Here is a 27798-nt window from a genome sequence, read left to right as displayed (position 1 = left end):
TAAACAAATGATACCACACAAGGTTTACAGTACATAAATAGTTTCTTTGTACAACATTGTCTTATAGGTAACATTTGTGGCATGAGTTCATCCTAACTTATAAATATTTTATTATTTTTGAAAATGTTAAAGCATAGTCTCTCTTGTATAGTGTTGATCCTTTAAACTAAAATTGATTACAAGTCAATCAATAATGCACAATTGGTTAACTGAGGAAGAAGTGCATAGGCAGTTTGATCAAATTTAAGTAAATAAGGCACCTGGCCCTGATGGTATGCACCCAAGAGCTCTTAAGGAGTTAAGTTCAGTAGTTCAGCCAAACCATTACATTTAATATTCAAGGATTCCATTTCCACAGGCTCAGTACCACAAGACTATATTTAAAAATTGAGCTAGATTAATACCGGGGAATTAAACTAACCTTATTATTTGCTTTGAGGCGGTAAGTAGGAATTTAGATTAGGGTAATGCAGTTGATGTGGTCTACTTAGATTTTGAAAAGGCTTTTGATACGGTTCCTCACACGAGGTTAGTGTACAAAATAAAGCATTTTGGACTCAGTAATAATATATGCACCTGGATTGAAAACTGGTTGAAGGATAGACAACAGAGAGTTTTTGCAAATGGCACCTTTTCAGGTTGGGCTAACGTTGTGAGTACCTCAAGGATCGGTACTGGGACCCCTGCTTTTGAACGTATTTATTAATGACCGTGAAGTTGGCATAGAGAGCAAAGTCTCCCTCCTTGCTGATGACACTAAGGCCTCGGTCCCGCTACGCTCGGTGGCGCGGGCGGCCACACGCGAGTTCCCCACCAGCAGGGGAATCCTGCGGAGCCGGTCCCGGTCCCCCCTGGCTGCACAGCTTACTACACGCTGTGGCGCGTCAGCCGCTATGGGATACAAGAGAATGGTGATCCCTAGCGTTGACGCGTCACGTGGTGTGGCTGTGAGCCAACGGGGGGGGGGGAGGCTTCGGGAGGAGGAGAGGCTTCGGGGAGCGGGGAGGAGTGTGGAGTGAAAGCAGCGTGAGTGCCTGTCTGTGTGTGTATATGTGTGTCTGAGTGCCTATCTGTGTATGTGTGTGCCTGTCTGTGTGTGTGTCTGAGTGCCTGAGTGCGTGAGTGCCTGCCTCTGTCTGTGTGTGTGCCTGTGTGTGTATGTGTGTGTCTGAGTGCGTGAGTGCCTGCCTCTGTCTGTGTGTGTGTGTGTGTGTGTGTGTTTGCGTGTGTGTATGAGTGCCAGCCCGAGCCCGTGGAGGGAGGGAGGGGGGGGAGAGTAGCGAGTCCCTCCACTCAAGCCACGCCCCCCCCATCCCACTCAAGCCTCCCACTCCCGCCCACCTCCCGCTCCGGCTCCCTACAGACCGCATATCGCGGTCTGTGTATGTCAGCGCCCCGTCTGTCTGCAGTGCGGGCGCGCTGACTCTGGGAGCGGGGCCTTAGCCTAAGGCTACGGCCCTGGTTTCGGCGTTGCACTTGCACCTGCCAGGCTGGCAGCACATGCAGCTGTGATCCCCGGTCTGCGGTGAGCTGCAGGGGGAAAGACAGGGGGGCATGGTGGGGGCCGCGGCCATGACATCACCCGGCAGGTCGCTCTCATTGACAACCGGCGGGGGGCGTAGCCTCAGCTCTCGTCGCCAGTACTGAAGACAGTTTGACTGTCTTCAGGAAAAACTGGTCGGGCAACGTGGCGGCCAAGGGAGCTAGTGGGCCCGGCCCCATTGAGGGGTGGTTCTTGTTCCTGCAGCGCACACTGCAGCAGGCACTGGGGACGTAGCCTTAATTGTGTCAGGTAGTAAAATCAGAGCAGGATGTAATTTCTCTCCAGAAGGACTTGGGTAGACTGGAAAGTTGGTCAGGTAAATGGCAGATGAGGTTTAATGCAGATAAATGTAAAGTTATGCATTTGGGAAACAAGAATAAACAGGCAACTTAAAAATAAAATGGGGAAAACTAGGTGAATCATTGATGGAAAAGAATTTAGGAGCGCTTGTAGACAGCAGGTTTAGCAATGGTGCCCAATGTCATGCATGTGACGGGAAGGAAAGGGTTAATACCTGATTTGCCATGCATTACTGTTGTTGCCCTGTCCCCGCCATTTTTATTCCCCATGTGCAGGCCATTCCCTGTCTGCGAGGGTAAAAGACAAGATGCATTGCTTGCCATACCCTCTAACCAACAAATGATAGAAGATCTTAAATGTAAGGCAGGAGGTATTTTGTTGTAAGTCTAAGCAGGAATTACTTGGACATCCAGCTGTGATATGGGTGAATGAGCTTCGGTATTTTTATGACCAAGTCTGAAAGGGTTGTAATTATTTTTATGATGGAGCCTCAAAAGGCTCCCACAGATTTAGAGTCCCCCTGTCTAAAAGAGTGTCAATTATGACAATACCCAGAGGCCCATAATGTATACAATACTGGCATACTGATGCACAGCAGATGTCAGGCTAGTGACACCTCTAAGTCAGAGACCAGACACAGTGGCCCCAAGAAATGGGTGTAGCCCAGGTATGCTAAGTGGCATGGGCATCAACCTGACCCATGCGCCCTGCCCACCGGACAGCCCTTTTGACCGGTCTTATGAACTGTGGGTCACTTGGCTATTCGTGTTTTTTTTTGTTCCCACAAGGGGATTGTATCCACATGTTAAAGATAGCTTTGGGCAGTCTATAAATGTGGCTTCCCAATTATTCCCAGTGTGATTCTTGAATTTTAATCCATGATGTAAAGATGCAAGACTTTGTTCCAGTACAGCAGCAACTAGTCCAGGAGTGAAGGGGTTAACAACCACATAACCACAGAACTTTTAAAACCAAGGCTGCATTTCTTGCACTGGCAAGCAAAGGACAATTTCTTTCGTTCCAAGGACAATGTCTTTCATTTCCTTATCCCGGTGAGTGTTGTTTTAACTGTATTCTGCAGATGTTGTGTGTTTGTCTATTAAGGAAATAAATCACAATTTATTTTGCAACTTGTTCTGTTCAATCAAGTACCCAGAAATATAAATGTGTTGATAAAAGTTGATGTCATCGTGACAATGCAGTAACTGCAAAGGCAAATAATATCTTATCTTGCATTAAACGGGGAATGGATGGAAGGGAAGTAAACATAATTATGCCCCTCGATAAAGTATTAGTAAGACCACATATTGAATATGGAGTACAGTTCTGGGCACCACTCCATAAAAAATACATTATGGAACTAGAAAAAGTGCAGAGAAGAGCCACCAAATTAATAAAGGGGATGGAAAATCTAACTTATGAGGAGCAGCAAGTTAATTAGATTTGTTTTAAGCAGCGCATTCTTCTGTGTGTCCTTCTATATGTGATGTTGCCCTCACTCACACTATATGCCCCTTACCTTTTTACTTAAGAACAATAGGGGAGCCCCTGCTGCGGCCACAATGAAATAAGACTGTGAACGGTGCAATGGGTGTGTATACAATAATAGAGGTTTGAGAGAGAGAACCCAATGTTGCACTCAAGTTCACCCTCTGGTGATTTATGAATGAATGAAAACATAAACTTTATTAAGAACAATTGTTAAAATAATGGGTATTAAAACGACGTACTGCAGGTAGGTGGATCAGTAATACTGACAGCCGTATAGGCTCAGGATCAAAAATGGTGGTGTGTGTTTGGGATATCCAAAATGCACACACCTGACGAGACAAACACAGAAATCCTAATGTGGACCTGTGTATAAGGAATACTATAGGGTGTGTTCAGGTAGATACTTAAACTTCTAGTCACCTATGGCAGGGTCTGCATAAACCAAGGTAGAGATAGGTAATATGACTAGTAGTGACTAATATATATAAAAACAAATAAACTATATATACCAGTAAAGTGTGTAATCAGCTGAAACTCCTTTAATGAATGAGAGTGTACCTTACACGGTGTCAAAGTAACCTAAGGTAACCTACTCTGCAAGACTGTTAAGTCCTCTATTCACACTGATAGCGTTAATCAGGGGATGGTAAATCTGATACTGAATTGCAGAAATGGTAAGTAAGCCTTATCCATAGGGTTGTGACACCTAAGGACATATGGTGAGCATGGTGTACTTCAGAGGAGTATATGTTGCTGCGTTGTGCACGCGGTCTGTGTATGTCAGCGCCCCGTCTGTCTGCAGTGCGGGCGCGCTGACTCTGGGAGCGGGGCCTTAGCCTAAGGCTACGGCCCTGGTTTCGGCGTTGCACTTGCACCTGCCAGGCTGGCAGCACATGCAGCTGTGATCCCCGGTCTGCGGTGAGCTGCAGGGGGAAAGACAGGGGGGCATGGTGGGGGCCGCGGCCATGACATCACCCGGCAGGTCGCTCTCATTGACAACCGGCGGGGGGCGTAGCCTCAGCTCTCGTCGCCAGTACTGAAGACAGTTTGACTGTCTTCAGGAAAAACTGGTCGGGCAACGTGGCGGCCAAGGGAGCTAGTGGGCCCGGCCCCATTGAGGGGTGGTTCTTGTTCCTGCAGCGCACACTGCAGCAGGCACTGGGGACGTAGCCTTAATTGTGTCAGGTAGTAAAATCAGAGCAGGATGTAATTTCTCTCCAGAAGGACTTGGGTAGACTGGAAAGTTGGTCAGGTAAATGGCAGATGAGGTTTAATGCAGATAAATGTAAAGTTATGCATTTGGGAAACAAGAATAAACAGGCAACTTAAAAATAAAATGGGGAAAACTAGGTGAATCATTGATGGAAAAGAATTTAGGAGCGCTTGTAGACAGCAGGTTTAGCAATGGTGCCCAATGTCATGCATGTGACGGGAAGGAAAGGGTTAATACCTGATTTGCCATGCATTACTGTTGTTGCCCTGTCCCCGCCATTTTTATTCCCCATGTGCAGGCCATTCCCTGTCTGCGAGGGTAAAAGACAAGATGCATTGCTTGCCATACCCTCTAACCAACAAATGATAGAAGATCTTAAATGTAAGGCAGGAGGTATTTTGTTGTAAGTCTAAGCAGGAATTACTTGGACATCCAGCTGTGATATGGGTGAATGAGCTTCGGTATTTTTATGACCAAGTCTGAAAGGGTTGTAATTATTTTTATGATGGAGCCTCAAAAGGCTCCCACAGATTTAGAGTCCCCCTGTCTAAAAGAGTGTCAATTATGACAATACCCAGAGGCCCATAATGTATACAATACTGGCATACTGATGCACAGCAGATGTCAGGCTAGTGACACCTCTAAGTCAGAGACCAGACACAGTGGCCCCAAGAAATGGGTGTAGCCCAGGTATGCTAAGTGGCATGGGCATCAACCTGACCCATGCGCCCTGCCCACCGGACAGCCCTTTTGACCGGTCTTATGAACTGTGGGTCACTTGGCTATTCGTGTTTTTTTTTGTTCCCACAAGGGGATTGTATCCACATGTTAAAGATAGCTTTGGGCAGTCTATAAATGTGGCTTCCCAATTATTCCCAGTGTGATTCTTGAATTTTAATCCATGATGTAAAGATGCAAGACTTTGTTCCAGTACAGCAGCAACTAGTCCAGGAGTGAAGGGGTTAACAACCACATAACCACAGAACTTTTAAAACCAAGGCTGCATTTCTTGCACTGGCAAGCAAAGGACAATTTCTTTCGTTCCAAGGACAATGTCTTTCATTTCCTTATCCCGGTGAGTGTTGTTTTAACTGTATTCTGCAGATGTTGTGTGTTTGTCTATTAAGGAAATAAATCACAATTTATTTTGCAACTTGTTCTGTTCAATCAAGTACCCAGAAATATAAATGTGTTGATAAAAGTTGATGTCATCGTGACAATGCAGTAACTGCAAAGGCAAATAATATCTTATCTTGCATTAAACGGGGAATGGATGGAAGGGAAGTAAACATAATTATGCCCCTCGATAAAGTATTAGTAAGACCACATATTGAATATGGAGTACAGTTCTGGGCACCACTCCATAAAAAATACATTATGGAACTAGAAAAAGTGCAGAGAAGAGCCACCAAATTAATAAAGGGGATGGAAAATCTAACTTATGAGGAGCAGCAAGTTAATTAGATTTGTTTTAAGCAGCGCATTCTTCTGTGTGTCCTTCTATATGTGATGTTGCCCTCACTCACACTATATGCCCCTTACCTTTTTACTTAAGAACAATAGGGGAGCCCCTGCTGCGGCCACAATGAAATAAGACTGTGAACGGTGCAATGGGTGTGTATACAATAATAGAGGTTTGAGAGAGAGAACCCAATGTTGCACTCAAGTTCACCCTCTGGTGATTTATGAATGAATGAAAACATAAACTTTATTAAGAACAATTGTTAAAATAATGGGTATTAAAACGACGTACTGCAGGTAGGTGGATCAGTAATACTGACAGCCGTATAGGCTCAGGATCAAAAATGGTGGTGTGTGTTTGGGATATCCAAAATGCACACACCTGACGAGACAAACACAGAAATCCTAATGTGGACCTGTGTATAAGGAATACTATAGGGTGTGTTCAGGTAGATACTTAAACTTCTAGTCACCTATGGCAGGGTCTGCATAAACCAAGGTAGAGATAGGTAATATGACTAGTAGTGACTAATATATATAAAAACAAATAAACTATATATACCAGTAAAGTGTGTAATCAGCTGAAACTCCTTTAATGAATGAGAGTGTACCTTACACGGTGTCAAAGTAACCTAAGGTAACCTACTCTGCAAGACTGTTAAGTCCTCTATTCACACTGATAGCGTTAATCAGGGGATGGTAAATCTGATACTGAATTGCAGAAATGGTAAGTAAGCCTTATCCATAGGGTTGTGACACCTAAGGACATATGGTGAGCATGGTGTACTTCAGAGGAGTATATGTTGCTGCGTTGTGCACAGAGAAAGTGTAACCGTGGGGCTGCTGTTCAATACAGTTTATACACGAGTGCAGCCCCCAGGAACTGTGCTGAATAATACTACTCGTTCAGAGCACTCTCCCCATAGAAATTCCTATTAGAGAGGCTTGTAGTGTCCGTCGGGGCACTTCTAGCCTGTGTATTTTAGCACTAGCAAACAACCGCATGAGATCGCGGTCTGAAACATGAATGCGGGGGCAGTCCCTAGTCTGCGCGTGCACGTAGGAGAAGGAACCGACGCACGCGTTTCGCGAGAGGCTTTCTCAAGGCGAAATTGTAAGTATAACTAAGGGTACCCTGCAGGCGAGCAGGTATATATAGGAGCCTCCAGCATGATGACGTCACAAGTTAACCCTCGGTGCGCCGGGGTATGCACGAGTCTCTTCTGAGGACACAGTGAGTATCCCTATGTATATGACTGCATACTTTGCACACTAATGTAATAAAGAACTGACTGATGTTGTGTGTGGTTGTTTTATTTCATGGTCAGTTGCAGGCACAGTAGAGCAGATGTACACTCATTCTGTGCTTCACAAGGGTAGTGTAAAGGTGACTTAATAAAGGATTATTTTAATGGATAAGATGGTAATGTTAGGGTTCAGAGATACCCTAGGGAGAGTGATATCACCACTACTAAGTGGTGGTAATAGTTTGTCAGGATTAGGGAGCTGCCTGAAACACGCATGGCAACAATAGTTTAATGGTTAATTGAGGTTTACATCAAGAGTTAAGACATGCACTTTGCAATGAACTAACAGCAGCCCCACGGTTACACTTTCTCTGTGCACAACGCAGCAACATATACTCCTCTGAAGTACACCATGCTCACCATATGTCCTTAGGTGTCACAACCCTATGGATAAGGCTTACTTACCATTTCTGCAATTCAGTATCAGATTTACCATCCCCTGATTAACGCTATCTGTGTGAATAGAGGACTTAACAGTCTTGCAGAGTAGGTTACCTTAGGTTACTTTGACACCGTGTAAGGTACACTCTCATTCATTAAAGGAGTTTCAGCTGATTACACACTTTACTGGTATATATAGTTTATTTGTTTTTATATATATTAGTCACTACTAGTCATATTACCTATCTCTACCTTGGTTTATGCAGACCCTGCCATAGGTGACTAGAAGTTTAAGTATCTACCTGAACACACCCTATAGTATTCCTTATACACAGGTCCACATTAGGATTTCTGTGTTTGTCTCGTCAGGTGTGTGCATTTTGGATATCCCAAACACACACCACCATTTTTGATCCTGAGCCTATACGGCTGTCAGTATTACTGATCCACCTACCTGCAGTACGTCGTTTTAATACCCATTATTTTAACAATTGTTCTTAATAAAGTTTATGTTTTCATTCATTCATAAATCACCAGAGGGTGAACTTGAGTGCAACATTGGGTTCTCTCTCTCAAACCTCTATTACCTTTTTACTTAAGATACAGCTGCTGTGAAGCTTTTCAAACTCCAGATAGTCATTCAAGATTGGCCTGTTGCAGACCTTCTTGCTTGAGAGCAGTCTATGACTAATCATTGTGCATATATATCTTTCCCTTAGTAGTGAACCTACCGCAAAAAACTGTAGCAAAGTGACATTCCCACCAAGATACTTTCATGGAACCTGTCTCTTATGCCAAGTAAACTTTCTATTAAATCCCAAGCCACTTATACCTACCACATTTTGAGCTTATTATTAATCAAATATTGGTTATGTACATGCTGTAAAATGAACAGCAAAGTACTAACTTGTTATATTTGTAAAACATTTTATTTGCATTGCTTAGAAAAGATTGATCCTTAATTGTTTGCATGTAATGGTCCCCCTCTAACCAGTCCAACGAGAGAATGAACAAGTTGTACTGGTAAAAGGAGTGTGTACTAGAGCTCTGCAACAGTTCCAGACACTGACCTCCTCTATAGCTACTGCATGGAAGGACTCACCTGCTCATAGTTACATGGTGATGGTAAGCACCAGATGAAAACAGAGCAGCAGAATTGGTAAACCCGTTAGGGCTGTCATGACAATGATTAAAATTCTTAATCTGGCACACAAGAGGTTAACGTTGGTTACAAATTGTCTACAAAAATACAAGAATTGTTTTTCTGGCCAGTTAAATCCCAGACCAGGCCTGTGGTTGATAGGACTGATAGTATCTAGAGATAAGGACATCTGGTTTTGCAGAGGGGATTGAAAATTTCCTTCCCTCACACTAGAATAAACGAGATCCTTTTAAATGTACCTTGAAAGGCATTCTTTGGGGGGATTCGGCACAGTATCAGGGGGTGGCTCTAAGAAGGTATTCTGAAAAGAGTAAATATATAAAATATGAAGCTAACATGGGACTAACACCTATTCTCAAGTATAACAAATAGATATTTGTAACAGTTGCAATGACACAGATCAAAAAAGGCCAAACCCTTCACGTTTATGAGGTGACAAGGTCAGATATCCATTTGTCGCTGAAACTTAGGAGCAAGCCGGTCAAAATTAGTCTTGTTACATTCGGCAAACTCACCTGAACCTTTTATTATAAATCACTTTATTCCCTGTATTATAGAAATAAAGTTAGGAGCGTGTTTCTATACTCAGTCAATGTTTAAAGTCCAAAGAAAGGTTTTTTTTCTTTCAAGTCGTGAAACTGTTGAGCTGATGGAAAGGGGTGGGCTAATTTTGTTTTCAATGGAAGGCTTTTGTGCATAAAACCTTGCATATGTGAATAGAAAATTTAGATTTCAACCAAGGGAGTATCTGATGTCAACAATACATGTAAAGTTACAAACTTTCAACTCAAGACCTATGTGAGGAAGAAACCTTATAAATGTTTAGTGGTAACATACAGGAATTCTTTGTTTATCTTTTATTTGAATAATTTGTCTGCATTTATTATAACTGTATGTTCTTGTAATAATCTTTTTCTGTAACCTAAGCACGGTATTTTTGTATATTAAAGCTGAACTTTAATAATTAATAAGTAATACTTTGGGCTCTGATTGTACTGTTGCGCGCTTTGTAGAGCATAATTTACATTTTCAGACACATTTTGTGTGTTAAGTGCAGTTTTCTTAACAAACACAAACCAGAGGCTCTGTATGTACATTTAATAATACCTTTGGTGGTGGCAGCAGATAAATATATATATATTGTAACGGAGTAAGGGTAAATATTAACTAATTTGAAGTACTTTGCACAGGAGAAAAGTGAGTTGGCTAGATTAGCCATGTGTATTAACCCTGGTTGCCTATATAAGTCACGTGCTCACTAGTGTGCTGTCCGTGATAGATGGAATATTGGGACTGATTAAGGGGAGATATGATTAATTTGAGGATCCATGCATGGAGAAAAGTAAATCAGTTGGATAGCTGTGTGTATTAACTCTTGTCCCATATAAAGGTCACGTACTCACAGGTGTGCTGTACGTGACAGGGGCTATTTGAAATTCGATTTTTCTAGACGAACATATAAGGATACAGAGTGTTATTACAAATTACAAACAATTTCTGCAAAGTGAAGGTCACCTCAAAGACCGAGATACAAAGTAGAGCAAAACTCATAAGTTAATAATGAAGTTCTCCATTTAATGTGACAGCCAAGAACAGTGGAATAACCACGTTTCAGGTCCCATGTGGACCTTTCATCAGGTGGACCATATGGGACCTGAAACGTTGTCTTTCCACTGTTTGCCCAAATGACTTTCTCTCAGGAAACAGGACCCAGAAGTCTGCCTCACCAAGGGGGCTCCCGAGAGGATGACAGACGGAACACCCCTGGATTTGTAACCCTAGGGATACTGAACAAGAATCATACCCAGGAGGATGAGAAGGGGAGAAAGGGCAAATTCTGCCACTTATCCCCAAAAAAGAAAGAAGAACTCCTGAACCAGGAGTCTGGAGTCATCAAACTTTCCCGGGTTACACTGACTAAAGTTGAAATTTCTGTGTTGGACAAGGATTTAAAATATGCTCCCAAAACGAACTTTAAGCTATTTGATACTGTCGTGGATGTACACCGCTATGTGCGGAAACTCACTTTAAAAAAGTTTTTCATAACAGTAATGAACCTATTGTACAGACAGATTTAGACACTAACCCTGTTGAGCTTTCTCTTGATGAGAATGCCCCAGAATCCCAGGTGGATAGTGGGGGAGATCCCAGTGATTCATACACATTCAAGGACCTTTGCAATTTTCAGGATATCAATGATCTCTTGAATGATCAATTTAATTAAACTGACCCATCGTCCTTTTTAGGCAGGAGGGGTTCAGGACTAAACAAAAAATCAAATTTGTATTCTGCACACTGCAAGGGGACAAGCCTAATCCCTTTTGAAAAACTTATAGAGAGAGAGATCTTCATCTCCTGTCTAGGGGCAACACATTCAATCCCTCTCCCCTTAACCATCCAATTGAGAATCTTACTTTTGAGGAAAAACATGCACTACAAACGTTAAAATCGAACAAATCCATCATTATAATGGGTGCGAGCAAGGGAGGGGCAATTGTAGTCCAAGACAGGTATCAATATAGACTGGAAGCTCTCCGCCAATCAAGGGACAAGCTATCCTACACTACCCTCCGTGGTGACCTGACCGCACCCTTTCTCAGAGAGCTCAAATCGTTATTGGAACTAGGAAGCATCTTCGGTGTATTGGATGAGAAAGAACTCAGTTTTCTTTACAAGACCTATCCGGTCATACCCATCTTTCACCATCTCCCGAAGATCCACAAGACATTGGTTTCCCCACCTGGGAGGCCAATAGTCTCCAGTATTGGGTCTTCAGGAGATGGACTATCAAGATATGTGGATCACTATCTTCAGACTATTGTCCAAGCACTCCCATCTCATATTAAAGATAAAACAAAACAAAGAACAGCGCACAACGCTCATCGTGAATTATATAAGTACAATTTTATAATAAAAAAAGGTTCAAGGTTCTGCGTACATAAAGCAGGTTGAAAACAGGCACAGAATAAATACTGGTATCTGTTACCACTCCAGACAACTGGAACACGCAGGAACAGCAGGTTTACGTCCACTTCAGGGAGCTGGAACACGCAATGACAGCAGCTAAGGATATCTTAGGTCCACTTCCGCAGTCTGCACATGGATGGTTTGCAAAGTCCTTGCTAGACAAAAAGCACACTCGGAGAGTCCAGTGGGTTAAACCACGAGTACCAAGTACAAGCTGGAGCTCAGCCGGGACAGGAGTCTGTAAGGATCAGCTCACAGCCTCGTGGGACAGCATCTGAAGGGGCACCTGCTTTAAGTTTTCGGTGGTTTAGCAGCCTTTCAGAGAGACTTTTGCCGATTTGACACGCACGCGGTGACGTCATCTTCACCCGACGCCAGTCAGAGCGACGCTGCAGGTCTGACATCAGACGCTGTCCCACGAGGCTGTGAGCTGATCCTGTTCCAGCTCCCTGAAGTGGACGTAACCCTGCTGTACCTGCGTGTTCCAGTTGTCTGGAGTGGTAACAGATACCAGTATTTATTCTGTGCCTGTTTTCAACCTGCTTTATGTACGCAGAACCTTGAACCTATTTTTTATTATAAAATTGAACTTCTATAATTCACGATGAGCGTTGTGCGCTGTTCTTTGTTTTGTTTTGTCTAGCTACCCAGGGTCTTGGGCTACCCTCTGTACAGCAGCAGACGCTCCAATTTGATTGGTAACACAGTTATTACATATCACTCATTTGGGTTTATAGTGGTACTGTATAATCACTACTATATCACATATATTAATTCATTTTAGCTGCACACCTGTATTGTTATTTTCTGTTCATCATATTAAAGATAGTAGTGATCTTCTTACACAACTTGAACAGGTCAACTGGGATTGTAATTATCTATGGGTGACGCTAGACGTGACTTCATTGTACACGCTAATTAAACACCAAAAAAGGGTGGCAGCTGTCAGATATTACCTTGAACGTTCCGACCTTTCATCGGCACAATGCACTTTTATTTTAGATTCTGTGCACTTCTTACTCACTCACAATTATTTTTTGTTTGATGGGGTTTTCTATCTCCAGACACGTGGAACGTCGATGGGAACGAGTTTTGCCCCCTCATACGCCAACCTATTTGTAGGTTGGTGGGAGTCATTCCACGTGTTTGGCGATGGGAACCCCTTCAGAGATAAAAAAAATAATGTTAACAAATGGTTTATAGATCTTATTTTTATTTGGAAAGGGGATTCACATTCACTCTTAACATTTATAAATCATCTTAGTGATAATGATCTTAATTTGCACTTCACGTATAATTATGATTTACATCACATTCACTATTTGGATCGCTATTTATTTATTGATCAATATAAAAATATTCAGAGTGACATATTTCGTAAAACAAATTCAAGGACTACTTTTTTAAGCCTGACAGCTGTCACCCCAAACACTTAATTAAAGGAATCCCCAAGGGGCAGTTCATTAGATTAAAAACAAATTGTTCTAATCAGAAGGACTTTCTCATACAATCCAAAAATCTATACAACAGATTCTTAGCAAGGGGTTATGCGAGGGTAGACTTAACACGGGCCCTTGAAGAGGTTTTCATGATGGAAAGGTCTACTATGTTTCAAAGGCAACTCAACAAGGGGGTCACTCCTAGAACACCACACTTTATAACACAATTTAGCGCTCAAGCGCAGCAGATAAAAAATATTGTCAACCGTCATTGGAGTGTATTGTCAGTCGATCCGGCCCTTAAAGAGATATATAGAGGGACTGACGTTTGTATTCATATGGGCGAAAACGATCGCCAATTATGTGCCTTCTAGCCTTTTTGAGACTAAAACTCGGAGTGCCATGCCATTTCCTACAGGCTCATTCATACAAATGTTTGCATGGTAACATTTGTAAACATACTGTATGCATACAGGATCATAGTTTACTTCCACAGGGACAGGTCAGCAGTTCAGAACCAGATCATTCATCAATTGCAATACTAAGGTTGGGGTTTACCTGCTGACCTGTGGCTGTGGTAAGCAGTATATAGGTCGTAAGACCAGAGCACTCAAAAATAAGAATTATGGAGCATGTGCGTCTGATTGCTAAGGGCGATCTGACACACCCAGTTTCAAATCATTTTTCGTGCTGTAGCCAGGGTAATTTGGATACCTTCTCCTTCTCAGGCGTGGAACATATTCTACCCCCTGTCAGGGGTGGGAATAGGATGAATATTCTTGAATGCCGTGAACTCTTTTGGATTTTCACCATGAAGACATGGGTCCCTTTGGGGCACAATTCCGATTGGGACTTGGACCCTTTTGGTGAGGACTACATTATTTATTTATAAAATATTTTACCAGGAAGTAATACATTGAGAGTTACTTCTCGTTTTCAAGTATGTCCTGGGCACAGAGTTAAGACAAATAATACATGGTTACAAATACAGTTACATAAATACATTATGCTTCTGTACATAGTATAGTATCTAATTTACCACAGTTTAACTCAATTTATTATTGTTATAGATACCATTCATGTGGTTTTATATACTATGGTGAGGTCTAAACACTGCAAGCTCCTATTCCTTAACCTCTGAATACAGATAATCGAATTCTGTACTTTTCCTTTTCCCTCTCCTAATGTTCATCATGGGGAATATTCATTAATATAGGATGCATCATTCTCCTGTCACTCTCCTAGTAGTTCAATAATTGTCATACGTGTAGTGTGTACATTTGGGATTAATAATTACTTTTCCATTGAGGATCATCTATTACAAATATAATATTACCCCCCAAAAAATATGTGGTCTGTTTTTATATATATATATATATACAATACGGCAGCACTCCAGAATTGAACAAACAAGTGTATTGAAAACATAAACACAAAACCAACGTTTCGGTCCACGAAGTGCACCACCTTGACAAAGGTCCCATTCGTTGACCGAAACGTTGGTTTTGTGTTTATTTTTTCAATCCACTTGTTTGTTCAATTCTGGAGTGCTGCCTGCTGATTTCGTTTCCAAACGGTATCGTATTGCTTATTCTTCATTATAGGATCTGCACCCACACCAGTGACTATTATTACGGAGTGCTTTTTGTTCTTTTTCTATGAGATATATATATATATATATATATACACACACACACACCAGGTGACCAGGAGGATCCAGGTAACAAACCGTATTTACCATACATTTTGTTCGTCCAATTCTAGTTAAGTTACGGAGTCTACTTCCTTATTTTAATAAACGGAATACCCCCAAGGGAACTACCCTCATCCATGGGGAATTATATATATATATATATATATATATAGTCAATGGCATAATAGTTCGCACTCACAGTTTCTCAATGAAGGCAGATGCTCGTCCCATATATGAATGTATACACGGGGTGACCAGGAGGATCCAGGTAACAAAGAGACAGCACACCGCAGCTTGGATGAACAAACAAAGTGTATTAACAACACAGGGCAGCCAACGTTTCGTTCCTCGGAGAGGAGACCTTCCGCACTGCCCTACATTCATATATGGGACGAGCATCTGCCTTCATTGAGAAACTGTGAGTGTGAACTATTATGCCATTGACTATATATATATATATATATATAATTCCCCATGGATGAGGGTAGTTCCCTTGGGGGTATTCCGTTTATTAAAATAAGGAAGTAGACTCCGTAACTTAACTAGAATTGGACGAACAAAATGTATGGTAAATACGGTCTCATATTATGTGGATGATCTTTGGCTAAGTCATTATATACATTGGGTACTTTATTAGTTTGATTATTAACATGGTTGTATGTGTGCTATTACTCATTTTATATTTAATTTTTCATTTTGGGCAGCGATGCTCAAAGTGGGGGGCGCTGGATTTGTCTGGGGGGGTGCGGGTCGGTTGGAGAGGCCCTGCGCTCTTCCCCGAGGCATTTAAATTAAATGCTGGGGTATCGCGTGGGGCCTCTGCAACTCTAAAACTTACCTGGACTCTGCCGGCGTCACTCGTGTCACGTCGCGGGGTTATGTGACGTGACGTCACACGCGGCAAATGACGCAACGTCACGTGACCCCACAGCGTCATTTGATGCCATGCGAGGTAAGGAGGGGGGGGCGCAGAACTGAGAGGAGCAGGCAGGGGGGGCGCAGCAAAAAAAGTTTGCACGCCCCTGATCTAGGGCATTGAAAGGAGTGGAAAAATACAGATTCTGATTTAAGTACACAATATAAGAGGTCTATCCATTTTAAGATCCTTGTCAATATCTGTTATCCTTTCTTTCGCTATTTTCAGAACACACGTGGCGTAATTGTTTGTACAATCTTTAATATTTTGTAAAGACCTAATTTGTTTCTACATTACTCTTGGGTTTGCACAAGGTGTTTTTATACATATGTATAGTTATCATCTATCATTGTCCATCAACAGGACTCACTTGGGCTATTCATGGATGATTTTTATTTTGTGATCATGTCAACTTTTGTTCCTTTTATAATCTTGTCAATAAAAGGTTTTGCTACTTGAAACCTACAGTATGACCGCGCATTAGGGCACGCACTTTTCATGCATCGTGCGCACCTCATGGCGTTGGCCCGCCTCCACATTCTGATTGGTCCCCCTTGCTGTGCCGATCAGAGTATTTGATAGCCTTCGCAGGCGCAGATGCTGTGGTGAAGGCGCAGGGTTGCTCTGGAAGGGGAACAGATCGGCGAATCACGCGCGGATGACGTGAGGATGCGCACGTAGCATGATGACGCTGCGTTGAGCGGCAAGATTGGCGGTGGACGGTTTTACAGGTTTGATTAATGATTGGTTTAACTTCATTAATGTCTGGGAATAAATATATGGCTCATATGAGTGTATGTATACCTTGATAAAGCGCTTAGGCGTGAAACGCGTTGGTGGGGCAACACCTTTGCTTGCTTGTCTTCATGACTAATAAATCTATATCATTTTTTATGGAATATGCATTCTCTATTTTTTTCATTATTCTTGTTCCCATGAGTAGTGCTCTGTTTTCTCATTGTTCCTGCTGTCTTTGAGGAGACCTGCACTTTAAAGAAATTGTTTGTCTGTGTTGCGTTGGTTGCACAAGCAGGATTTTCCTCGCCTGAAACGGTTTCCTCGCATTTTGGAATTGTTATTACAAATTGCAGCATATTCCTTTTCTTTACAGAGAAATAACTTCCCTCACCCTATAGCACCTCGCAGAATTTCAATTGTACATAGGTCATTGTGATTTAACAAACACTTTTTGTTTTGTATGTACACGGTTTTAACCCTTTCAGCATCACAGACCATGCAGCACTAGTGATCATGTGACCACTCTCCTGGCTTCCTGTCACTGGCTTAGTTGATGATTGTGAATGCCGCCTAGAAAATAAGCAAAAGGCCATGGCGTACAGTGTACGTCATAGGGGCACTGAAGGGGTAAAGGGACAATGCAGCTCTACCCTCATATTACGAATTACAGCGAAAGAATGCCAGATCATGTTATATCCCGTCCCAATATGATGTCATCATACTATATTAATGCAAATGACCATATTTAGGGCCAATACATGTAAATAAAGAGAAGACATCTAACGTATCAGTGGGCACTTATCTATCAAGCAGCTGTAAGTCAAGTCTTGCAAAGTGAATTATACATTAACTTTTAATAATAGGTTAATGGTTTATTTAACATATACTGTACATAAAGACAACACACACCTAGTATAGGAAAGTGAGCAAAAAAAAAAAATACAAGCAAAAATCCTCTCTTAAGAAGCCATGACAAATAAAAAGGCAAGATGGACATGGTTGACAAGCGTTCTACATTTGGATTGCCAGATGAGATACAAACCTCCTTTTAAGTGTAAATTGATACACTGTAATTACACAAACTGCATGGATAAATTAGAAGCTTACTTGCAGCTAGAGAGCACTTGTGCACTAGTAGTATTGGTTATTAGTGCATGTTATAGTTGCCCCAGCATCATTAATGACTAATCCACAACTAAAGGTCAAAGGAAAAGAAGACTTATTTTATCATGTAAATTACAGTTCGTGATAAAGATCTGACTTGTGCACAGTATTCTAGAACCAGCATTAGTCTGGGAGAAGTGTAGCTATTTTTGAAAGTGTGGACCACCATGATTGCAGCACAAGAGGATTTGAGAATGAATAAGCCTCTTCTACAGATCTCTTGTAATTGTTGAGATACTTTATAACGGTTGGTACCTTAACTGAATTTACACTCAAGATATTTTGAAAATATCTTGTAAAATCAAATAAGTATCCTTTTTTCAATGGTTCATAACCCAACAGCAGTTAAAAATGGCTCTTTCTTTCTAAATTGTCAGATTCTTCTGTAATAAGTACCCTCCTGTAATTACCAAACCTGCTTTCTTTTTGGCCTTTCTATTACAACTGACAAATTCATACTTATGAGAGTTGATAATGATCATCATTGTGCTCATTACAGATATTATTCCCTCTTGCTTCTTGACCTTAGCACTGCATTTGCCACGGATGGTTATTTGATTTTATTTGGACATCTGGAGTTTGCATATAACCTCAGTTACGGATCATGTCTACTTAATTGGTTATGCCTTATCTTAACTGGAGAGGTTTTTTTTATTCAAGGTATGAATGTGTTTTCACTGCGTACCATTTGGCTTTGACAAAATACTACTTTTCTTGTGTGTCCTTGCTTACTGGTTAAAGGGGCAATCCTAAGGCTGAGATTATAGTGCGCGCTTGAGCATGGCATCGCACGCGCCTGTCGCTCAAGCGATTTCTGCACATAATGATTCAGGTGATGGGGAGGCGTGGCTATGACATCACAAAGCTGGTTCGCCGTGATTGGCTGAACAGCCCATGTGACGTGGCCGTCGCTTGAAAAGACAAAATGTTTTGTCTTTTCAAAATGCGCTCGCGCCATTGCGCTCCATCGTACGCACGCATGCTAGGGACGGCCTCATAGGAATTCAGCAATTTGTTGTTGTCAAAGTATAATCGTGGCCTTTTAATATAGCCAGGGGAAATATATATATATTTTTTTTTCTTTACATTTTTCATTCTGGTTAAACTATTAAAACCATTCAAAAACATTTTTTTGCAGAAATATTGATTGAAAAATATATAGTCTAGATAAGGAGTGCACTGCGAATGGGTGCTAACAGTCATAGGTAACAAAGGCAGGCACCACATTTGCAAAACTGATCGTTTAGTGATTGTGAATCAGTGCCGCCAGATGTCTACTAAACAATATTATCCAATATTGCTTTATGTGCCAGACGCCCGTCGCCTCTCTTATACTCCCCTGCCAATATCATATTGCCCATATTTTCGGTCATACTCAAGAGTATTTTGGAGAATATGTAATCTGAGTGCTACTGTTTTGCTGATCCACTCATCTCTCTATAGTTCATTATCTGGTGGATTACTCTATATTGAATTGGTAACATTTGCCACTTTATATCCTACTATAGTAGGCCTCTTCAACCAGTTTCCCATGGGGGCCAAACCAGAAAACAAATTCGAAGGGCCACAAGAATATTGTAATATAATTCAGGCTACATGTACATGTTTAGATATGCTTGCAAAATCTTGAAGTGTAATCATTTTAAACATCTGTACCATATCTGTATATAACCTCACCATATCACAGCGGTACATTACCCTTCAAGGGAGTTTTAGTGTGAACAATATTACACTTGGCTGCCTGGGAGAATGCAATGAAATGAAAAGAAGAAGGCAGCCTAAGGGCCACTCTCTACGGCAGGGGTGTGCAAAGTGGGGGGCGCAAGATTTTTCGGGGGGCGCGGCGGTTGCAGAGGACCCGCGCTCTTCCCCAAGGCAATTAAATTAAATGCCGGGGGATCACGTGAGGTCTCTGCGGTGTCTCCTACCTTGTCTTCGGCGCTGCGACGTCAAATGACGATGTGGCCATGGCAGCGAAAGTCAAATAACGCACTGGGGTCACATGACATCACATGACCCCGCGCGTCATTTCATGCTGGATCTTAGGTAAGGGGGGGTGGGGGTGCAAGCACCTGGGCTGGAAGGCACGGGGGCGCAATGCAGAAAGTTTGCGCACACCTGCTCTACGGGACGCTAGTTGTAGAGCCCTGTACTATACTTGACAGACTCCTTCAGATGTGTCTTTGTTTATATTGCACATTGTGTATCGATACCACGTCATGCTGTTACCACTTGCAACATATTTTATGCACTTTTTCAGTATCTCAGCAGGGCGATCAAGTTGTATCATCATACCAGCCTAGCACTATATTATTATTTTTATTATGTATATATACACACGTGTTCTCCTTTTTTCTATGATACCTTAGGTGATATTGTGTGTGACGTCACATGAGATTAACACAGATTTACACCGTTTTCGTTATTATTTTTTCCGTGTGTGGATTAGCTGTCATTGGTTCTTTGATCTTAACAAAGGCTGCAGTATAAGGAGCTAAAACGTTTAATAAAAAATGCACCTATTACAAATGGCGTTCCTACCTTGGTTATCTAAACATAGGGCTGCGGAAGCTTTTACGGGGGCCAACACAGAGTGTTGTACTGAGCCCCCGGTTTGTCGTGTAGGGGGGGGACGTGGTAAGTAATAATGTAATGTAATAAAGTAAAATAATGTTGGTTAGAAAACTTACTATTTACTAAAAAGTGGTACTCCAGAAGACACCTTCTGAATTGGAAGCCATCTAACAGCCATATACAGCTTAACACTTGTAAACGGCCATATTTACTAAGCCACGTTAGCCAACTGTCATAGAGTAGCACCGTTTAGTAAATATGGCCCTCTGTGTACACATTCACCATTCACTAAAGTGTTGCCTTTGCTGGATGGTGAATCTTGTTGTATATCCAACACAATTTTACAGATGTAGAAGAAGCCTGCACACTACTCCAATTGTCTTCTTTTTAAACTGTTGACTGGACATTTAAATTATTACAATCAATTATTTTTTTCAATTAGTAATCTATAATATTCCTTCTGCACATGCTACTGAAAACGACAACAATACCTGACAGTGATGTTCTTCCTTGAGGAGCACTTTCACTTTTTGGGAGATCTTTTGAGTTGAAGGTGAAAGGTGATTGTCTACATTTTTCTTCTGAAAAAAAGGGGCTGAGGATAAAAAATAAATAAATATAAAACGTTTAGAAAGTCTATTCTTTGAAAGACAAATGATTCACATTATAATATGAGTAACTGCAGCATGGCCCTGACTTGCATGTGTATGAAAATGGCCTTTCAGATACATGATGATGGGCCTTGAGAATTGTCCTGTTCTTACCAATCCACTGGCAAACAAATCAAGTGTGAAAAACACAATGATAAATCGCTTTGAGAGCTTTAAGCAAAGGGTGAGCGGTTGAAGTCTCTGGTCTTTTTCAAAACCTTTTATGCCGTTATTGTGAAAAAGGGCAGAACCTCTAATGTGAATCAAGTTTTTGAGAAAAGTGAAAAAGATGTCATTGGAAGACAAATGGAAGTATTCTTTAAACAGTGATGGACCCGATAGGGTTACTACCGCACAGAAACTACCACGGACTTGATTGGGAGTTTCTGTGTGATCTTGCCCCGAACAGCACTATCACAGTTTAATTATTAACCCCCAGTCACTTGCTTGATGTGTGTGTCAGGTACATATTTAATTTTGAATAAAAGATAATTCCGACTGCTATCCTCAAGGGAGGTTAACTGCATCTCAAGGGGGTGTATTTAAGAATGACACCATTTTCTTCATAAAATTATGCAAAACATCTACCTCATGCCCTATTTAGAGAAGAAATTTTAATACATCCGCTCTAACTGCTCCAAAAAATTGTCTCCAAATTGCTGAATGATGCAAGAGAAAAAATGTTGATGCAAAGCAACTTGATATCACACAACATGAAATTCATGCTGGTAGCATCAACTTAACTTCATAATGCCCATTTGCAACATTTGTGATATTAGGACTTCTGAGTTCAAATGGGCTTTCCTAGTTAGGGCATGAAAAAAAATATGAAACAATCATTTGTTACGATGTTGTTGCCAGGGCTGCCGACGGGGGGAGGGGGGAGAGCCGGGACAAGTGTCCCGGGCCCGGCAGTTGTGGGGGGCCCGGCCGGCCCTTGTGGGCCTCTCTCCTGCCGGTGTGCGCCAGAAGCTGCCAGGGAGGCCTGGTGTGGGAGAGAGGCCCGGCAGCCGCCAGGGCACCGGCGGCCTCAGGCTACCCCAATGGTATTAGTAATAAATACCAGGTTTCTTTACACGTTTCAGTGCTTGTATTGTGTACTTGCTGACATGCCCATGTAGATTTATATAGATGAGGAAGACGATTAAAAGTCTGAAGGCACGAGTGTCACGTCATAAAACTAATATTCGGAACCCAGGTGGTGACACCTCGGTAGCATGGCACTTAAGATCAATTGGACATAGTCTGGCACAATTCAGATACCAGATGATTGACCGGGTGTCACTATACCCACGGAGAGAGGAATAGAGAGAAATGTTTATTACAACGTGAGGCAAAATTAACCTACACACTGGATTGTGTGACTTCAAGGGGTCTGAACGAGAGGTTGGAACCCCATTGGTTCCTTTAAAGTTGAATAGTCCAAGTTTATGCAGGTAGAAGTGGATTATACTGTAAATCCAAAACAGTATATCTGAACATATGCTGAATAAACTTGTTTTCTTTTTTTTCATTACTGCCAGGACACACGTTTTTTTTCTAATCTGGAAGCCGTTCACACCTTGTTACAAGGAGAACTGTCCAATAAAGGTATGATGGTGCATGACCAATACAATTGCTGTACCTCTTGAACTTTGACAGCACACTGGGTGTTAGCAGAAGTTGATATCCCCACAGCGGGGGCATGTAAGTTCATTAATATACTGTAAGTCCAAGCAAATATGTGTTCTGTAGATACTGGACATATTAACATAATTGGATAGGAAGATGAGACGGCACATATCTGTGGAAATTGCTCTTATAAACTTTATACATACAGTGAATTATTGTGAATATAACCTGGATATAAGAAATAAATGAAGGCTGGTAAAAGAAGGGAGATTGTGTGTAAACCCCTAGGAATATGGAGCTACATTTACATTTGCTCAAAGTATTATGTAATACCATGATATTCCAATATAATGGAACATCTAAGATCCTTCGTCTGTACAAACCTCATTTTATTCCTGGATTTTAAAGTGTTAATACACTTAATGAATGACATTAGAAGCAACATGTCGAAATGGGTTTAATATCCATACTTAAACATGTAAAGATGACACACTGCTATTTTATCTAGCACATGGATCTCTCACTATTATTGGGGATTCTGCTAAAATTTTTTGGACAACTGGAGAAAATGTATCAAGCAGTTGATGTTATACTGTAGGTGTCGTTCCTACTTTTGCTGCCAGGCAACGTTGTGGAATCTGTCTGCAGACGTGGTGACGTCAATGCACATGCGCAGTGAGGACGTCGCACATCTACTGACGTCACAAGGGCTTTCTGCAATAGCACTGCACCTAAGGCTATGCTCATAGTGCCGGCGACCTCCTATATTAATGCTGTGCAGGGAAAAAAATGTTGCTTTTATGCACGTCTCCATCACTTTTGCGCCAGCCTTTATCTGGTGAAAAAATGGTAAGCTTTTATAGTATGACTGAGTTATCACTGCTTTGTGCATAGCGCTTACTGGCAAAATACGGCGGGTTTGCCATTTTTTGGTTTATCGGGCGACTTTTTTTTTACTGACTGTTTATTGGTGATAAAAGCCATTAAAGCACGATACTGCACTGTGTATCACTGCACTGTGAAGCGCACCGCAGTCAGGATCGCGCTATAAAGGCATTTATCTCACTTGAAACCACTTATCACTGCTTTGTGAATCGGCCCGTGTCTTTACTCACCGAGTCACTCCTTCTCCCTAAGAAATGTTATAAGTGAAATCAACAAATTCACGTGAAATCAGGGAGCGTACATTAAATGAGGCCAACTATTCCAAAAATGAAGTTCGGTTGAGCTCCTTATTGTAAATAGATTCAATATAAATGCAACAGATATAAAGCACATTATTCCAATAAAACAATTGCTTTCTATTCTCCTAAATAAATAGTTCTCTACTTTTAACTTTGGCAAAAACAATGTGACTAAATTCTGGGCACACAAATTGGCACAACGTACAATTTGTAGTATCAATGGCAAAACATGGGGTTTTGCCAATTCTTCAAAAGTCACGAATATCCAGCACCGTGGGCCAATTCTGTATATTCATGACTTTTGTAGAATTGGCATAAATCCAACCACTAATTTAAGGATTACTGTACATTTGGCCCCTAGATTTGCAGGTTTTTGGTCGATTGTGATATTTGTTTGTTTTTCTGCCATACATTTGTCAATGTTTTGCAATTTTTTTTTATTTTTTTTTACAACACAATTGAAATTAATAATAATAAAAAATAAAATAAAAACCTTGACTTTTCTGTTTGAATTTCTTTGTATATTCTTGGGAACACTAACCTAGACAACATTTTACATCTTCATGTATTCAAACATGAGTCATGCAAACTAAGGCTTCTGTCCTGTTGCCTTGCCAGAGGATCCCTTAAAGTCTGTTTGCAGGGCTACTTGTCCTAATAATTGCAACAACATTAGTCATTCTGCCACTGCCTGTAAGGACCTTTTCCAAATTACTTTTAGTCACTTTGGCTGGTCCACCAACCTTCACCGGCCTGGAGACCCCCAGTTCAGTTGATTAGGGTATTTATTTGAGTTCACCACCCTTGTCAATGCTTGGCCAGCTATATTTTAGCAGTAGAGAGACAGCTGCTTGAAGCTCTGGGCTGGAGATGCCCCTGCCACACACTGCAGAGCAAAGATTGTATGTGACGTGACTCCAGAAATATGTGGGAAACAGCGGCGGTTTTCAGGTTCTGCCACCCCTAGGCACTTACAGTGTTAATTATTGTTTGGCGCAGGGGTGGGCAACTCCAGTCCTTAAGGGCCACCAACAGGTCAGGTTTTCAGGATATCTATGCTTCAGCACAGGTTGTGCAGTCGAAGACCTGTGCTGAAGCAGGGATATCCTGAAAACCTGACCTGTTGGTGGCCCTTGAGGACTGGAGTTGCCCACCCCTGGTATGGAGGATCCCCATACTTAGTTAGGTCTGATGAACAATGTACTTGTATAGTTGTAAATTACAGGATAAAAATAATACTACACCTGCATTTAAAAAAGCAGCCGTCAAGACGAATATACTAGCGGTGCCATAAAAGAGTGCCGGAGACAGCTGATTGGAGTAAACTTTGAAGCCATTTGGGGACCACCAACAAAGTCTCAGTGGGTCGCAGCTCATGAACGGGGTTTTTTTTTTTTGCCTTGCAGCTTTAAAAACATTTTTTTTGAGAAATAAAATAAAATAAAAGTACCTTGTTGTCCGGATGATGTTAGTCTTGTTGTGGTTGTGTTCTTTGCTTACTTTTTCTGTAACATTAGAAAACAGACAATAATATTTTATCGTTGATATAACTGACTTCTTTCATCGTTGTTATGCAGTGTATTATTCACGTTACGGTGCAGATCCACAAAACGGTGCTAAGCTTTAGTACGCCTCAGCACCTATTCATAAGCATGGGAGTAAAGGCCTGCTTAATCTGAGCACCCTTTGGGGGATCTTGGCTTCAAATGTTATGGATACTTAAAGGAGCAGTTCCTCCGGCGTCTTTTTTTGTTATAGCCTGGGAACTGGGGGTTCCCCCTAAGCCAAACGCCCCTTCTTTCAGCTGCAGGGACCCATTGGTTCTCGAGAAACTTACTGGGTTTACATCTTCCTCATGGGAAACAAAATGGCTGCAAAATCTCAAGCCAATAGGAAGCTGCAACATCATTGGTTGGAGCTTCCTATTGGATGGCCATTGACATTCCCTTTAAAAACCAGGAAGTAATGCTGGTAACTTCACTAGTAAGTATCTCAGGAGCCAGGGGTTCGCCAGACATGAATATAGTGCAGTTCAGCTGTGGAGGATCTTCTGGTTCCAAACCAGGTGAAAAAAGGGTAGGTTGGTTAGGATGTATTGCCCCTTTAAGCATGCACAGCTATTGTAGCATTTATGTCAACATGAACACTGTCATTGCATTAAGAAGTAGATGGTCTTTACAATACTTACAGCAGATTTCCCTGGGTGTGCAGGTTACTGGACTTCTGCTCAAAGCATCATTGTACATTCAGATAGCCCTGAAAACATATTTGCTGCTGCCTGAGTTATTGGGAGCTGTTTCTGCCCCCTTGTTTCATGCATCTCCTCCCTGTTGTGCTAACATAGCTACAGCTGTACTTCCATTTCTATCCCTGCCTCTGGTCTTTGTTATTTTATATGAGGAATGATCTATTTTTAAAAAGTAATGGGAAAATAAAGTGTCTCGCGGAATGTATATAGATCTCTCTTGATGCTGCCAGGCACAAGAGGATTATTCTGATAAGTGTCAAATCTGCCCCAAAATACCATTACACAAGAAGTGATAAACCCGCACGTTTTGCATTGGGACAAGTTCTGCTCCACAGCTGGAGATGATTTCATTTGCACTTACTGTACGTGCACAAAAGTGACCTCCTGCCCTTCTCTGAGGAACATTTTCAAAGCATGGACGATAACACAAATGTATTAACCCCCGCTGGCAACACATTGCAGAAGAACGCTTTGCTGTCCCCACAGCCATGAAAAGTTTCAAATCTTGTTATTGTGATTTAGCCTGCAACCAGGCGCTCACTCGGTTTTTAGATCAGCCTCTCTCAAGTCTGACATTACAAGCAGCACTTCCTACGTTGGTACCTGACAATTTGAAGAGGAGTTCCGAAGCCATCTTCACAGATATGTCCTGGCTGAACAGGTTCCCCTCGGGAATAACTCGGCACTCTGGCAGCTTCTGCAAATGCTCGTTTCTCTCTTGCCTCCCGAAAGTGCTGTAACACAGATTATGTTTGGGGGAGACCGAAGAGTCGGGGATGTCGATCTCCATGGGTTCTTCTTTAATCTTCACAGCCTGTGCATCCCTACAGCTTTCAGCTACAGAGGGGAGAGGGGGGGGGGGGTGGTTGGGGCAACGCAGAGCAAAAGCCAAAGTTATTACGGGGTCAAACAGGCAAAGCAAGTAACACGTTTGATCTCAACTGTCATATCACTCAATCTGGTGGTAAGGTATCTAATTTCCTAAATCTACAGGTATACAAAGTTGTAGCAAAGTTTTCTGGACAGTATTTTAGAACGATTTAAAGCAGCAATCACCCCAGAAGCCTCTGTGATGGAGTTTAATTCATATAATAGAGTATGCGTCCTGAGCAGGTGCTGCTCTCCTTTGTTTCATTTTTTTTTTTTGTGTTAAAAAAAAATAATCATCATTTTCTTAATATTTAGTGTACAGCGATAACCTTGAGACCTCACTGCGGAGGGCTCCACTTTAACCTCTGGGACATTTCATATTTCAAACGCGTATATCTCCCGAATGGAGAGTCCGATTTTTCAAATAATAGCAGCCTTGCAAAGAATAAGAAGAGGGCTCTTAACATGAGTACATAAATAATGCAAAACAAAACCTGCGATCAGCACCACATTAAGCAATGTTTATGTTGTACAAATGGAATGGAGAAGTATTTCTAAAACGAATCTACTTTCCCTTTAAAATAACGTGGGACTGTAATGGAACCCTCCAGTATAATCACACTTCCACCACTGGAAAGTCTGCGTGTTCAATTTGTCTCTGCTAATCATTACATCTGTTGTTATGACCCAATTCTATACAATCTAAAGCTGAATTTGTCATAAAACAAACTGATTTTCTGCCTGAAAACCCCACTGCTGTATTAAAGAGGCAATCCAAGCGGCACTTAAAAAAAAACAAAAAAAAACCTATATATATATATTTACATTTTGTTTAAATATATGCAGCCTTTTATTACCTTTATTGAAAACTAATTAGCCAAGCTGC

The 27798-nt window shown here is 41.6% G+C and overlaps 1 protein-coding gene across 5 annotated transcripts in view; it reads right to left on the bottom strand.

Annotated features, from left to right (window-relative positions):
- ZNF827 (zinc finger protein 827) overlaps window positions 1-27798 on the bottom strand; it is a 182718-nt gene that overhangs the window by 24526 nt on the left and 130394 nt on the right. For all 5 annotated transcript variants that reach the window (XM_075614080.1, XM_075614069.1, XM_075614088.1 and 2 more), the window contains exons 6-8: window positions 26646-26879; window positions 25245-25299; window positions 20841-20944 (exon numbers count right to left, since the gene is read on the bottom strand). In XM_075614080.1, coding sequence (XP_075470195.1) covers window positions 20841-20944; window positions 25245-25299; window positions 26646-26879 — 393 coding nt within the window. The remainder of the gene's footprint in view (window positions 1-20840; window positions 20945-25244; window positions 25300-26645; window positions 26880-27798) is intronic.

The sequence above is a fragment of the Ascaphus truei genome, chromosome 1 (assembly GCF_040206685.1).
Source record: "Ascaphus truei isolate aAscTru1 chromosome 1, aAscTru1.hap1, whole genome shotgun sequence".
NCBI classification, from domain to species: domain Eukaryota; kingdom Metazoa; phylum Chordata; class Amphibia; order Anura; family Ascaphidae; genus Ascaphus; species Ascaphus truei.
This window is presented reverse-complemented; position numbering and strand designations above follow the sequence as displayed.